At 36.4% G+C, this 14,592-nt stretch overlaps 1 protein-coding gene across 2 annotated transcripts in view; it reads right to left on the bottom strand.

The window, feature by feature from the left end:
- Positions 1-14,592, bottom strand: part of DMXL2 (Dmx like 2) — a 171,168-nt gene that overhangs the window by 44,875 nt on the left and 111,701 nt on the right. For both annotated transcript variants that reach the window (XM_055537960.1, XM_055537961.1), the window contains exons 17-20: positions 12,234-12,461; positions 8,440-10,116; positions 5,097-5,207; positions 1,371-1,540 (exon numbers count right to left, since the gene is read on the bottom strand). In XM_055537960.1, coding sequence (XP_055393935.1) covers positions 1,371-1,540; positions 5,097-5,207; positions 8,440-10,116; positions 12,234-12,461 — 2,186 coding nt within the window. The remainder of the gene's footprint in view (positions 1-1,370; positions 1,541-5,096; positions 5,208-8,439; positions 10,117-12,233; positions 12,462-14,592) is intronic.

Below are 14,592 nucleotides of genomic sequence, written 5' to 3'. Positions count from 1 at the left end.
TCAATGCTTTTATTTCTCCTCCCCCTTTTTAAGCATTTTCTCTGCCTTCAATTATTTTAGTACTTCAATATTTAATAATTTTTACAAGAATTTTTATTCATCTTCAGTTAATGATTTATAACATACATTTCAAGAGAAAAAAATCTTACATATCCTTTTGACTGAATTTTAAGAGATAAATGACTTGTGGAAATTAATTATATGTATTATAAAAAATACTCAATTTATAATGACAAGACACATTGTTGATAAAAAACTAAAGAGACTTTGTAGGCAACATCTGAACATTTCAGAGAAAATATGATCTCCTCTTTTTCCTTTACTTCGGGATATGGAAAAAATTTAATGGGGACTTCTCTGGTTGTCCAGTGGTTAGGATTTGCCACTTTCACTGCCGAGGACACAGGTTCAATTCCTGGTCTGGGAATTAACTACCCCAAACCATACAGTGCGGCCAAACAAAAAAACAAAAAAAATTTCTGAGAGTGGAAGTGAGGGATGTGTGTTTCCAATAAGTTTGCCAGGTGATTCTTCAGACACTAAAATTTGAGAACTACTACTTTAGAGGAGTAAATTCCTCTTGAAAGAAATGAATTCATACTCCACAAATGTATCATGAATTGTACTTCTGAGAACTTCAGTGGACTGGTTACCCAAACTCTCTGAGTCATAGTTCTATGAGGTGTAAAATCAAGATAGGAACATGCAGCCAATGAGAAGATAACATGAAATATTTTATGAAAAGCAACTAGAACCAAGCCTGGTACACAAAAAGTGCTCAGTCATGGTTAGGTTCTGCCAACACTGAAATAACTGTCAGCTTCTACTAAAAAATTTTTAACATTTTTTTCTACTAGAAAACTGATTTCAAACACCCATCTTGAAATTTATAGCATGTTTCATTTGCTGCCATAGATATCTTCCTCAAGTGCCACAAATCAAAACTTTTTGAATGGTATTTTAAATGTACAAAGGAAGTTTGTTATGTATTAACCTAGCCATGCAGAGAATCTGTTTTATAAAAACAATGTTTTTTCTATCTAATGTATATAACTGACATACAGTTTGTATTTTCCTAAACCGGGACACATCTCAACTGATTGCAGAATATACTATATTCCATAAGTATTATATACTTAGTATATATGGCATAAGTATTATATACTTAGTATATATGGTAAAAGACAACTGATATACTGAATGGAGAGTTTATAAAGGTCAAGATTCAGAAATGTCCAAAAATTTTTATTTAAGAAATTCTCAAGATCTCAAGATGTACAGATGAATCCCTCACCACAGGTTTTCTGAAGATAATATCTTTTATGCTCTAAGAAAATACTTAACTCCAAAATGCAATGACATACACTTACCTTTTCAATGCATCTTCGAAGAGTGTTGATATTCCTGACCCACCAACCTATTCCCATAGCTCTCAATTCAGACCACTGAGGGTCCCCTCTCTGAATTGCTGGAATCATATTAATCAGCTCCTCCTCAGCCTCAGAATGAAAAGCCCAGGCAAAATGGCAAGTAGATACACCTAAATTAAAAAGACAAAATAATAAGCATCAGAACTCTATCAAAACAAACAAAAGTAATTTTCTACATACTCATGTAATTCCTCCTAGAGAGAATTTTCAAGCAGAAAAAAAAGTATGAAAGGATTTCTTCATTCAAACTTTTATAGTGTAAGCATCTAAATACAAGATCACTGACAGGAAACACAAAACCAAATTCTTTTTCTGAAATATATTTGCTGGAAGAATGGAAACATTAAAAGCTAATCACTAGAAAGAAAGATATTTGAATATTGAGCCATTCATACGTTTTCACACATACCAAACCAATCAAGAATAAAAGGTCTGGTCAAGCCTATGTGCTCCATGAACATGTAGGTCCCATTTCACAGTGCCACCTGCTTGCAGACCATATCCATCACTACTGGACACTGAAAACTGCCCCATTCATCCCTCTGGCCAAGAAGCTACATGTATTACCTGAAAGCAAACTCTCACCTTAATGACAGCCCCAGGGAAGAACTGTTAGGAGGCACGTTCCTCTGTCTTTGGTGTCTCCTTTAAAAAGAGAGTTTAAAGCTGCCTAATTACTGATGGTATACAGCAAATACTTTTTTTGCCCTGATAAAAAAAAAAAAAAAAAACTGACAGGGATCTAGGCTGTATTAGAGGCAACAAAATGGATTTAGTGACACCCTCCATGAGTCTGTTAACAGCTGAATGACTGGTTTTACTCCACTTGGAGCAGGTGAAATAGAAACATGACAGAAGTGAACCATGGAGTGATGTGAGACAGTGAGAATGCTCCCGGGAAGAACCCTGAGGATCCCAGGAGAGAAGCCAGACAGTCAAATCAGCCATCCGCAAGAATCCCTTTGGAAACAAAGAAATGCCTTAGACCAATGACAGTCTGATAGTCACATTACAACACAGGACTCTCAACACATTTCTCATTGCTACCATTTCTATACAACTGTGTTTGAAATCATATCACAGAATCAATGCAAAAAGCCTTAACTGTCACTATAAATGTAGAGGAAAATGAACAAAACTTAGAAACATCAATTTGTATTTTGTCATACCCTAAAATGCAGATTAATTCTCTATTTAAATCTGTCCGGGGCTTTCCTCACAGCTCAGTTGGTAAAGAATCTGCCTACAATGCAGGAGACCTGGGTTTGATTTCTGGGTCAGGAAGATTCCCTGGAGAAGGAAATGGCAACCCACTCCAGGATTCTTGCCTAGAGAATCCCATGGACAGAAGAGCCTAGAAGGCTACAGTCCATGGAGTCACAAGCATTGGACACAACTTAGCAACAAAACCACCACCACCACCAAATCTGTCTGGTTTAAGAAATAGTCAGTGTATGAAATAACTATAAAAAAATTGACACTTATTTAGAAATTGCTATTATAAGCCAATGCAAAATGCATACTTTTGCTGACACAAACATTTTAATATAAAATAACAATATAAAATATACCCTATACCCTTAAATAAATTTCGTTGATTAAATTTTTGGTATAACTAAAAGGAAACCAAAACACACAACAGGCATGTCAGAGGAATTTGGTTCAAAAATAAGATTAAGAGAGCAGTGACTCTATTTGGAAACCTAACTATTAGAAGTGAAAAAAGGTATTAAGAAGAAAAAAACCAGGCACACCAACAGGCACTTATTTTTATTTGTCTACCAACATCAGGCTATTCTTTGTAATATATCTTTGTTCTTCTTAGCTTGTCTACTAGCTACTTAGACCCTGATGCTGGGAAAGATTAAGAGCAGGAGGAGAAGGGAGGGACAGAGGATGAGATGGTTGGATGGCATCACCAACTCAATGGACCTGAGTTTGAGCAAACTCTGGGAGATAATGAAGGATGGGGAAGCCTGGTGTGCTGCAGTTCATGGGGTCACAAGAGTCAAACACAACTTAGCGACTGAACAACAACTAGCTATTTAAGTTTTTCCCTGAAAACTGTTATCAGACCATCACCGACAATACCAGTCACTTTTCTCATCTCCAATGTTTTAACTGTACTAAAGGGAAAATGGAATTTGACAAAGCTTTAGGAATTTGAGGTGTTTTAAGTCTCCTTAGGCAACGTACATAACTGTCATTAAGTGATTCAGTACCATCTGACCATCATTTAAAACTAAAATTTAAAATATTAAAACTAAAATTTGAGATACCATTTTTTAACCTATTCCAAATGGCATTGCTACTGCTAAGTCGCTTCAGTCGTGTCCGACTCTGTGCGACCCCATAGACGGCAACCTACCAGGCTCCCCCATCCCTGGGATTTTCCAGGCAAGAACACTGGAGTGGGTTGCCATTTCCTTCTCCAATGCCTGAAAGTGAAAAGTCAAAGTGAAGTCGCTCAGTCATGTCCGACCCTCAGCGACCCCATGGACCGCAGCCTTCCAGGCTCCTCCATCCATGGGATTTTCCAGGCAAGAGTACTGGAGTGGAATGCCATTGCCTTCTCCGATTCCAAATGGCATAGATTGTTCTAAATGATAATATCAAGTATTGCAATGAGTTGAGTTTTGGCATCATTAACATTGGTTCTGGGAATTTAAGTTAGCACAGTCTTTCTGAAAGTAGCAATACTTATAAGTGTTAAGAATTTTCAAACCCTTTGATTCAGTAGTTTCACCACCAGAATACTAATATAAGGAAGTAATTAGATATATATGAATATTTATATGTAAAGTTGTAAGGTCATTCAGTAGCATGATAATTCAAGTAAGAAAAAAAGCAAAATTTGTATTTTTAGAAAAAAATTAAGGATAGATGAATTATAGTTTAAAAACATGATAGACTATTAGACAGCTGTTGGAATCATATTTTCAAAAAAGCATTTATTGACGGTAAAGGTTAAGTACTATGGGTAAGAATAATGAACTATAAAGCCTGATATTCTAGGTCCTACAATACTAAAACATATTTTATGGGGCTGTATCCAAGATGCTGGTTTCAAAAGGGACACAGCCCACTACACTGGAATTCTAATTCAAACTCTAACAACCTATATCTTGCCAGGTCACTTTAAACTCTACAGTTTTGATTTTTTAATCTCTAAGTTAGGGGGCTGATATAAGTCTATATATCTCAAATCAGCATATGTGGCAGTGTGCTGGAAGTATGCAAATCTACTGGGTTACTATATGGCAGATATTCCTGAAACATCAGCTTTAGTTGTGAGTAAATAACTTATAATGCTTATATTAAAGTAAACACAAACAACAATGCATAGGGCAAAATTTTTAAAGCAAGGGTATCAGATATCATAGAAATTCAGGACCACTTTAGGTTATAACACCAGACTACCCAGTTTACTCCTAAATTACTATGACTTTTGATGACTGAAGTCTGAGAAACTGAGCCAGATGAGCAAAAGTCACCGAGTACAGCCGAAAAATAACACAGTAAAAGGGTAAGTTTACCCTGTGACAGGAAGATCTTAAGGCTAGCGATGCGTATGCATGTGATGACTTATCTAACGTTTATACACAACAGTGAATATACCAACCACTTCAATATGAAATAAAAGTTGCACAAAGGTTCAAACAATACCTTGATGAAGTAGCTGTACTCGGTATAAAGGAGGCAGCGATGTCAAAAGGCAAGTGTGCAAGCGCATCGCCAATAAGTACCGTAAACCACACTCATCCAATGTGTCTCTTCCTTTAAAGACAATATAATTTAAGGAAAAAGGAATGCAACAGGTCATAAACCAATGGAAAGTTAGAAAATAAACATTAAATAATAATTTACAAAAAATACATATTTTTGAGTGTATTCCTTTCTGAATACTTCAATATCTTTATCAATACATATAGCTTCTCAATAAGTACATGTATATAATAAAATGGTCAAAAGAAAAAATTTGAGAAAAATGTAAGCACCTATCAGTACAGGTAATAACAGTACTTAGAGCTACTCATAATAAATGAAAAGGAAAGAAATTTTGAAATCCAGTATAAAGTAATAGGTATAATTTTAAAAAATATTCCCTATGAGAATTTTTCCTATTTTAAAAACTAGGAATTACATAATAAAGTAAAATTATTTATTATATAATTAAACAGGTTAATATTTTCTAGATTGGTTAGCTCAAATGAAATACAGTACTATCCATATTTGAAATTTGACTCCTCAGGCTAGTGTTACCAAGTTAAGGTTGAACTCCAATTCTGATTTCACAAATTTGCTCTTAGTCAAAAGTTGAGCAGAGGTATGAAAGCATAAGTTAACTCAAAATTATAGCCACTGTTGGATAAAAGCAACAGAAAAATACTAACAGCACCTAGCCCAGTAACTGCCACTTAGGAAGTACTCAAGAGTATTGAATCAAATATTTTCTTGAAGAAAATAAAACATTTTAAACTGTCAAAGTTCCAGCTCTACTTCCCATCAGCTGTATTTGTTCATACACTCATTCATGTATCCATTCAACAAATTAAGCATCTGCTACATCGGAAGCACAGTTTAGGTACTGCAGATTGGGCAGGAATAAGGCAAGGTCCCTACTTCCAGGGTGCTTACATCTTAGGAGACAGGGAGAAACAACAAAGAAGTAATGTGTCTAGGGGAAAATTAATGCTACAGAGAGAAATAAAGCCGGATTGGGAGAAAAGGGAGTGCTGGAGTAAGAGGGTTCTATTTTATATTATGCAACCAGGGAAGAACTTTCCACCAAGATGACATTTCAGCACAAATCTGAGGTGGTTAGGGAGTGAAGGGTGCCTAAATCTGGAAGACAAGTATTCTGTGCAGGGCAAACAGTATGTACAAAGATGTTGAGACAACTGTGCCTGGTGTGTTTGTGGGACAGCAGGAAAGCCAATGCAGTAGAGTGATGTGAAGACAGATCACCTGGAGCCTTGTAGACCACTGAAGGATTTGGCTTTTTTTCTAAAGTGAGATGGGAAGCCACCAGTGTTTACTGAGCAGAGGTGAGATTTAAGGTGATTTTGTTTTAGAACAATCACTAGTTCCCATGTGAGGGACAGACTGAGGTAACAGGAATGAACCAGTTTTAGGAGCCTTTGTCAATAATTAGGCAAAATGTGACAGTGACTTGGACCAGAGTGGTAACAGGAGAGGTGATGAGAAATGTCTGGAGTCTCCACACAGTAGAACTAACAGCATATGACAATGGACTAGATTGGGGAGTGAGAGAAAGCTGAATCCAGAATACCTCTAGGTTGTCTCATCTGAACAAAGGAGGGATTCACTTACTTAGAATCCATCAACTGAGATAAGTAACTATTTAATCTCTGAGCTTCAGTTTCCCACCTGTGAAATGGAGACATTCATTCCTGCCTCATCTACCTCATGAAAGTCTATAATAGGAGGAACAATTTTTATATTGCCTACTTAAGGATACCTCATGCGAAGAGCTGACTCATTGGAAAAGACTCTGATGCTAGGAGGGATTGGGGGCAGGAGGAAAAGGGGACAACCGAGGATGAGATGGCTGGATGGCATCACCGACTAGATGGACGTGAGTTTGAGTGAACTCCGGGAGTTGGTGATGGACAAGGAGGCCTGGCATGCTGCAATTCATGGGGTCGCAGAGTCAGACATGACTGAGCAACTGAACTGAACTGAAGGATGCAGTTTTATATCCGAAAATTTAAACTATTTTTCACAGATTGTGACATAGCTATTTTCTTAATACCCCAGAGTAAAATCTCTAATATATACTAATAAATATTAAGTTTTCCAAAGGCTTAAGGCTCTTCTGGGAAGAATCCTGCTCTACTGCATACAACCTCATAATGATTCAAAGAAGTTTTAATTACTAGAGTTATAAAATAAGTCATAGGCAAAATCCTCTAAAAGTCACTAGTTATTTTAATCTACAAAAAACTTTGGAGACACATTACAAGGGCATAAGTCTATATGAAGAGAGATATTCCAGGTAGCTTTGAGGAACAGACTTTTTTCCTCAAACTTGTAAATCTTGTGAAATAATTAAAAGAGTACAGGCTTGGAGGCAATGATTTATCCATATCTGAATCTCAGTTCTGCCATTTACTGTCTATGAGATCTTATATGTTCCTGAATCTCTCAGTGTCTTCCTCTAAAAAAATAAAGTATAATAATGGCTACCTACTAGCAGATTGTTGTGATAATTAAATATGATAAAGTACATGAAGCTGCTGGCACATAGCAATTGTTCACTCCTCCACAGTATTTACTGAATGAATGAATGATCAATCATTTTCGGTATCCTTTGCTAATGTCATCATTTAGAATCAACACCATTACCTTCAACTATCTGCATAAAAAACAATGGAATCTAGTTTCAGGAGGTAGCCAAAATTTTTCTGGTTACAGAATGAATTAAGCAAGACACGCGTTACATTAAAATGTATGAAAACCTCTTTCTCAAGACTTTTTGGAGAAAATTAGGTGATTATAAAAAAAATTATTTGTACCTAGAAATGTGAAGATGAACAAGTTGTGCCAGGGGAGTTGTGGGGGGGGGTGGGGTAGCTCCTTACAAACCTGGTGGTTCAATAGTAAAATTAACAAATGGGCCATTTTTATCACTAAAAGCAAAATAAAAATAAACCATTTTTATTTTTAAACAGAATCAATCTATTAAAAAAAAAAAAAAAAGACTGTATGTCCAAAATTATATAAGAGTTTCAGGATAAAAACTCAGGTGAGGATATACACAGATATCACAAATACATAAAGTTATGTGCACAAGTCAGAGTCTACCCCAATTGTCTTTTCTTTCACAACTGATCATATTACCTAATAGTAACTGTCAACTAGAGAGAACATTTCCCTGTAAGGTTTAAAGAAAGATTGCAATTTAATACGTGAGTCATTATATAAATAACACAGACAGTTAGTTCTATTGACAATAACTTTCTAAATTTTTAGTGAGAGTATTTACCTGAGTAACTCTTATCTCTGTTCTCATCAAGCTCAGTACTGGTGGTAGCCACCGTGTCAGCCAAAGCTACAAGGAACATCTGCTCCAAACGGGTAAGGCCTGGTAGACTTGAGTGCATGAGATGACTAGAAAGTACCCTAGCATGTTCTTGGCCAAAGTAAGCTGGTCCATATTGAGAAAGATTTATTACTTTTGATTTGTTGTCTCTCTTTTCTGGCTCTAAGTCGATATCATCCGTTGTTATATCCTGGATTTGGAACAGCTCTGAGTACTGGTCCTCTGGTTGACTTTCTGCATGATCTTCATAGCTCTGTGGCACTTTGGTACTTTCTTCTGAAACTCTGTAGGTTGTATCTTGATCAGCAGCAAGCAATGCATACAAGGGTAGTGGAGGAATAGAATCTATCTCAGTATAATCTCGAGTACCATCTTTGCCTATGGTGACTGTATCCTTTGCTGTACTGCCACTTACACTGATGGTTCGAGAGAGGTGTCGCTTAGTGCCTTCTCCAGCATCAGCATCTCTAACTACTGCAACTTCTCCTGCGATGCATTTTACTAAATGCGAGAGAATAGCTTTGGCCCTGCGAACTTTCCCTAAATCCATCAATTCCAACAGCTGGGTGGGATGATACTGTGGGAGAGTAGGGGAAAGGACATGCGCAGCTTCAAATAAGCCACCATCTTGAACTACAGTTGGTGAACAAAAAACATCATCAGCAATAGCTGTTCCTTCAGCAATACTTTTTCTTGACAACATACTAGATTTAAAGGCAGAATGATCTTGTATTGCTGTCTCTTCTGCCTCAGAACCATCAGTGTGAACGTCTCCAAATCTGACAGCGTGCTTCCACTGCGCATATACATGCATTTCACAGTCCATTCCTACCACCAAGATCCCATCTCTTACCCAAGAGAGAGAGACAGGCAATGAAGGTGTACCATCAACAGAGGACACTAAGTCTATAGATCTAAGAAGAACCCATCGTGACCTAACTCCTTGCTTGATACTTCCACCTAGTGGTAAAGTAATGACAGCTACTCCATCCTTACTGTTGGTTTGCTCAGTCACAATTCCTGAAAGCCGCCCATACATGAAGATATTAGCACCGACTCCCACTGTGAGAATGTGGGAACCATCTTCTTTTGATACCCAGTCCAAATGTACTAAATGTTTGATACTCGGAATAAGGTATCTATCCTTGCTCAGAAGTTCATCTGATTTGCTGTACACAAAGAGATTACTGTCAACACTGACCCTTGAATCAAGTACACTCCCAACTTTGACCAAATCATCAAGATGAATTGTTTGTTCTAAAACCCATTCTGACCCTCCTGTAGATTCACATTCGAATATGCAAACATGCATGGAAAATTCTTTCGAAACAAAACCATTGTGGTGGATCGGTTGTTTGTAAGCCACTGCAAGGCGACCCGTGTATGAACAGCTAACAGCAACTGGTCTTCCCACGATGCTCACTGTACTGCTATTATCTTCTCCTTCATCGTTCATCAAGGGCCATCTTCTCCAATGATAGGTTTCCTTCTCATCACTTTTACACTGTAGGTTGGTTTCCATACAACATTTCCAGAAGCGTACTTTATTGTCAGAACAAGTTGTAACGACTAAATAAGGTGCAAGGCACACTGGGTAAATTGAAGAGGAACTCAGATGGCCTTAAAAAAGAAAAAGTAGGTCATCATAGTAAGAGAATTACAAAATAATATGCTAATACTCAAAGTCTAGAATGTGATTAATTCAAATCCACTATGAGCTTGTTCAGAATAACTCTGTAGTCCCTTACTAAATCAAATATTTCATTAAAATGAAACTCAAAATCAATCAAACAAGTCAAAGTTTAATCAATCAATAAACCTGTTATCTGCTATAAATTACATCTTTACCACACACACTTCGCTGGACTTTCATGCTATATCTTTTATCACTTTCATCATAAATACATTAACAGTCATTAGAATTTGCCCTTCAAATTCCTCTAACTGGCCCTCAAATAATCCAGACACTAGATCTACTCCATCACAAAATGCTTTCAGTCAACCAGACAGACATTAGATCTCACCTTTTTCACAGGTTTAATTCATGCTCTCCTAACACTGAACTAGAACTATCATATTTATTCCTGATGGCCAAAAGATTAACATTTCCCATTTATTGTCAACTATAACATGAGGGGTAACAGTGATTAAGATTGGTTAATCTTAATCTTAAGATTGATCAGAAAGCCTGGATTCAAGTTCCAGTCTATCAACACCTTCCTAACAGTGGGAAAGCCACTTAAACATCTGAGTCTGGTCTACCTATCTAATGGGGATTATGTTACTACTTCCCTTGGAGTGTTACTGTCCAGTAAGATGTTTGAAAGCATTTTATAAATTCCCTGCAAAATAGAATTTATCATTATTAATTCTAATAAACTTATTTGCATATATCATAAGCTTTCCAAATACTTTGAAAGTTTCAAAAGCTAGGGATGAGTAAGAGAATCTCATACTCAAAATCATTCATCAGTAACTGGAATAGTCTTGAAACTCTGATTTTGATTCTTCAAAAACACTATTCTAGGATCTCCTCAATCACAAATTCCGCAAGTGACAGATCATTTTAAACTCAGATGTCAGTCCTGTTCTCCAAACTATTTTATCCACCTTGCTAAAGTCAGTATCTTTAAGCAAACCAAACTATAAACTTGTATCCTGTATTTTCCCCCCAAAGTATCTGCCAACTCCTGTTCAAACATACTTTATAATAGCACAATGTGGATGAAAAGCCTTAATTTTTTTAAAAAAAAAAAGCTTCAATAATTCACATATGAACATATATGTTCTTTGCAATTTTGCTATCACAGTATTCCTATTTATAGGGGGCTTCTCTGGTAGCTCAGATGGTAAGGAATCTGCCTTCAATGCAGGAGACATGGGTTTGATCCCAGGGTCAGGAAGATCCCCTGAAGAAGGGAATGAACGGCTACCCACTCCAGTCTTCTTTCCTGGAGAATTCCCTGGAAACCACAGTGCAGGCAAGAAACCCTGCATTAAAACATTCACACCATAATCTGACAAGCTGATTGTATTTATTTTATATTTATCACAGGAAATAATTTCTAATATATACATGTTTCTAAAAAGATGCATCATTAGTAGAAAACAGATCTTTCTTTTTAATTTTTTTTTCATACTGCAGTGGTGGCTCAGACAGTACAGAATCTGCCTGCAATGCAGGAGACGTGGGTTTGATCCCTGGGTCAGGAAGACCTCTGGAGAAGGAAATGCTTACCCAATCTAGTATTCTTGCCTGGGGAATTCCATGGACAGAGAAGCCTGGTGGGCTACAGTCTACGGGGTCACAAAGAGTCGGACGTGACTGAGAGACTAACACTTTCTTTCACTTTTCATAGCTAGTTAACAATGTTGTGATAGTTTCAAGTGGATAGCAAAGGGGCTCAGCCATATATATACATGTATCCATTCTCCCCCAAACTCCCCTCCCATACAGGCTGCCACATAACATTGAGCAGAGTTCCCTGTGCTATACAGTACGACCTTATTGGTTATCCATTTTAAATACAGCAGTGTGTACATGTCCAGCCCACACCCCCTAACTATCCCTTCCTCCATCCTCCCCCACCTAGTAATCATAAGCTCATTTTCTAAGTCTGTGAGTCTGTTAGAAAACAAAACTTTTAATGTCAAATTTACACCTGTTTCAGAAGAGACATCCATCTTATGCACTGAAGACTGCTCTGAGCTACAAGTGTCCAGTTTTAACATCTTACCTGCTGAAGGTGTTGCTCTTATTACTTCAACTCCTACTGGGAGATCAAGAGGTTGGCTATATACCAATCTAGAACTCAGAATCAGTTTACTAGCAGTTTGAAGGTTGGCAATTGATGAGGAATGTGACATGGGGCTCATGCTAGGAGAGGTTTCTGGAGAAGAGTCTACATGCTTCTGTCCAGGGACTGAAAGTAGACTCTCTGATGAAACACCTTCTGAAGCTTTAGCTTTGAAAACAAATTATGAAATAGATTACTATCATCACTGTGTACATGAACTAGAACAATACTTTGTTATAATATAAGAAATAGAGTTTCTTCAAAATGTTCTGGAGACAAGATCAAGTTTAAAATTTTCCTTGAGAGAATTTTCTTAAACTATTTCACCCTTTCTTAGCATCATCAATTACATCACAGGGATACTGTCAGTGAAGAAGCACAACATGTAAGATATAGGGAAAAAAAACTTATGTTCCCTAGTTTCACTGTTTTCAACCTTGAAAACACATCAAAAACTTGAGGAAGCTTTAACATGAAGATTCTCAGGCCTAAACATAGAAACACTGACTCAGTTGTTCTGGGGTAGATTCCAGAAATCTGCATTAATAAGCAGCCGAGGTGTTTCTGCAAGAGATAGGTCATAAATCAAATTGACAAATAACAAGGTACTGACTCACTCAAGAGATGAAGAAATTTAAACTTGGAAAGCTTAATGATTTTCCTAAGCTCCTATAATTAGCTAGTGGCAAAGAAGACACTAAAATACCCGCCTATCAACTATCAAATGCTGAAACAATAAACACGATTTCAAGAACATAGGAAACTTCAGACAAACTTCAGATAGTACTAGTTGAATGGCTTTGTAAGCACAGTGATCTTGATCTTTGTTTAAAAAGTTTTCAGCTTTCGCATTTAGGTGAAGTGAAAAATCTCTAAGCAGATTTAGTTATTTGTGCTTCTGCGACATGTATGAGATACTCTGCAACATTTATTTATTATATTTGTATGTTCATCTCACCCTCTGTCCCCATCTGGTAGGTTAAGAATTCTCTTCCTTGAGGGTATTATATAAGTGAAATAAGTCAGATGGAAAAACACAAATATCATATGGTTTCACTCATATGTAGAATATTTTTAAGTAATAAATGAACAAATAAAGACTAACACAGAAACAGAGAAAAGATTGGTAGTCACCAAAGGGGAAAGAGGATGTGTGTGGGGAAAGAGGGGTGGTGGGGAGTGAAACGGGTAAAGGGAGTCAACTCTATGGTGACAGATGGAAACCAGACTTTTGGTGATGAGCAAACTGTAGTGTATATAGAAGTCAAATTAACTATTGTAGACATGAAACTTATATAATGCTATCAACCAATGTTACCTCAATTTAAAAAAAAAGAAATAAAATTATCTTCCTGACAAGATTTTAGATCCCTCTACTCCTGCATTTCTGTGAAACAACACATTATGCCAAGAATTAACTCCAAAGGCTTTGAAAAGATTTGGGGATTCCTCCTACCACAAGAGGATTAGGCTCAACCAGGCATGGGTAAAGGTTCTACTGAATCATTTGACTTCTTCAATGCCAGTTCAGGGCCCAGTTAGAACTGCTATTTACATAGTTACATGATGATGTTGATTACCAAGGGAACAAAAAACATATACACTAGTATTTTTCTGTAATGTTTAGTATGTATAAAATCATTAAAATTATATAATCATCAATTTTCAAAACTCTAAAAAATTTTGGATTAATCAATTTAAGGCAGATTCAGTTTGATAAGGCTAACCATGCAATTATTCATTTAAATTCTCTCTCAGGAAGTCAAAGTTTGTTTTAAAAAGAAAGATTCATAATCAATTTCTGTACTTCATATTACACATCTTCTGGTTTGAAAAAACATCAATATGAACATGAATGGCAAAAGTGTGGCTGAAATTTTTTTTTAATCACTGCTGCATTTCCTAATATTCCACAAAATCAGTTCCACCCTTTTGAACTTCAGAATCACATTTTTCTAAATAGAAAATCTGCTTCTTTTAGATATGCTATAGCAAATGTGCACAGCATCAGATGACAGTGTGTATTAACCAACAAAAAATTATAATACTAATTTTACGGGCAAAACTGACTTATAGAGACATGGTATCTAGAACAGAGTCATAATAGACCTTTAGTACATACTAATTAAAAATCAATCAAATTTATTAATTTAATATGTCTCAATGAACCCATTTGGTTTGTTTTTAGATTAACCTGTTTCATTAACAATTTATGGCCCTATAATTAAAAGTTTGGCATATACATACTTCAACTCAGCAATTCAATTTACAGTTCACTGGATCATCATTTTAACCAACC

Source organism: Bubalus kerabau, chromosome 10 (assembly GCF_029407905.1).
Source record: "Bubalus kerabau isolate K-KA32 ecotype Philippines breed swamp buffalo chromosome 10, PCC_UOA_SB_1v2, whole genome shotgun sequence".
NCBI lineage: Eukaryota > Metazoa > Chordata > Mammalia > Artiodactyla > Bovidae > Bubalus > Bubalus kerabau.
This window is presented reverse-complemented; position numbering and strand designations above follow the sequence as displayed.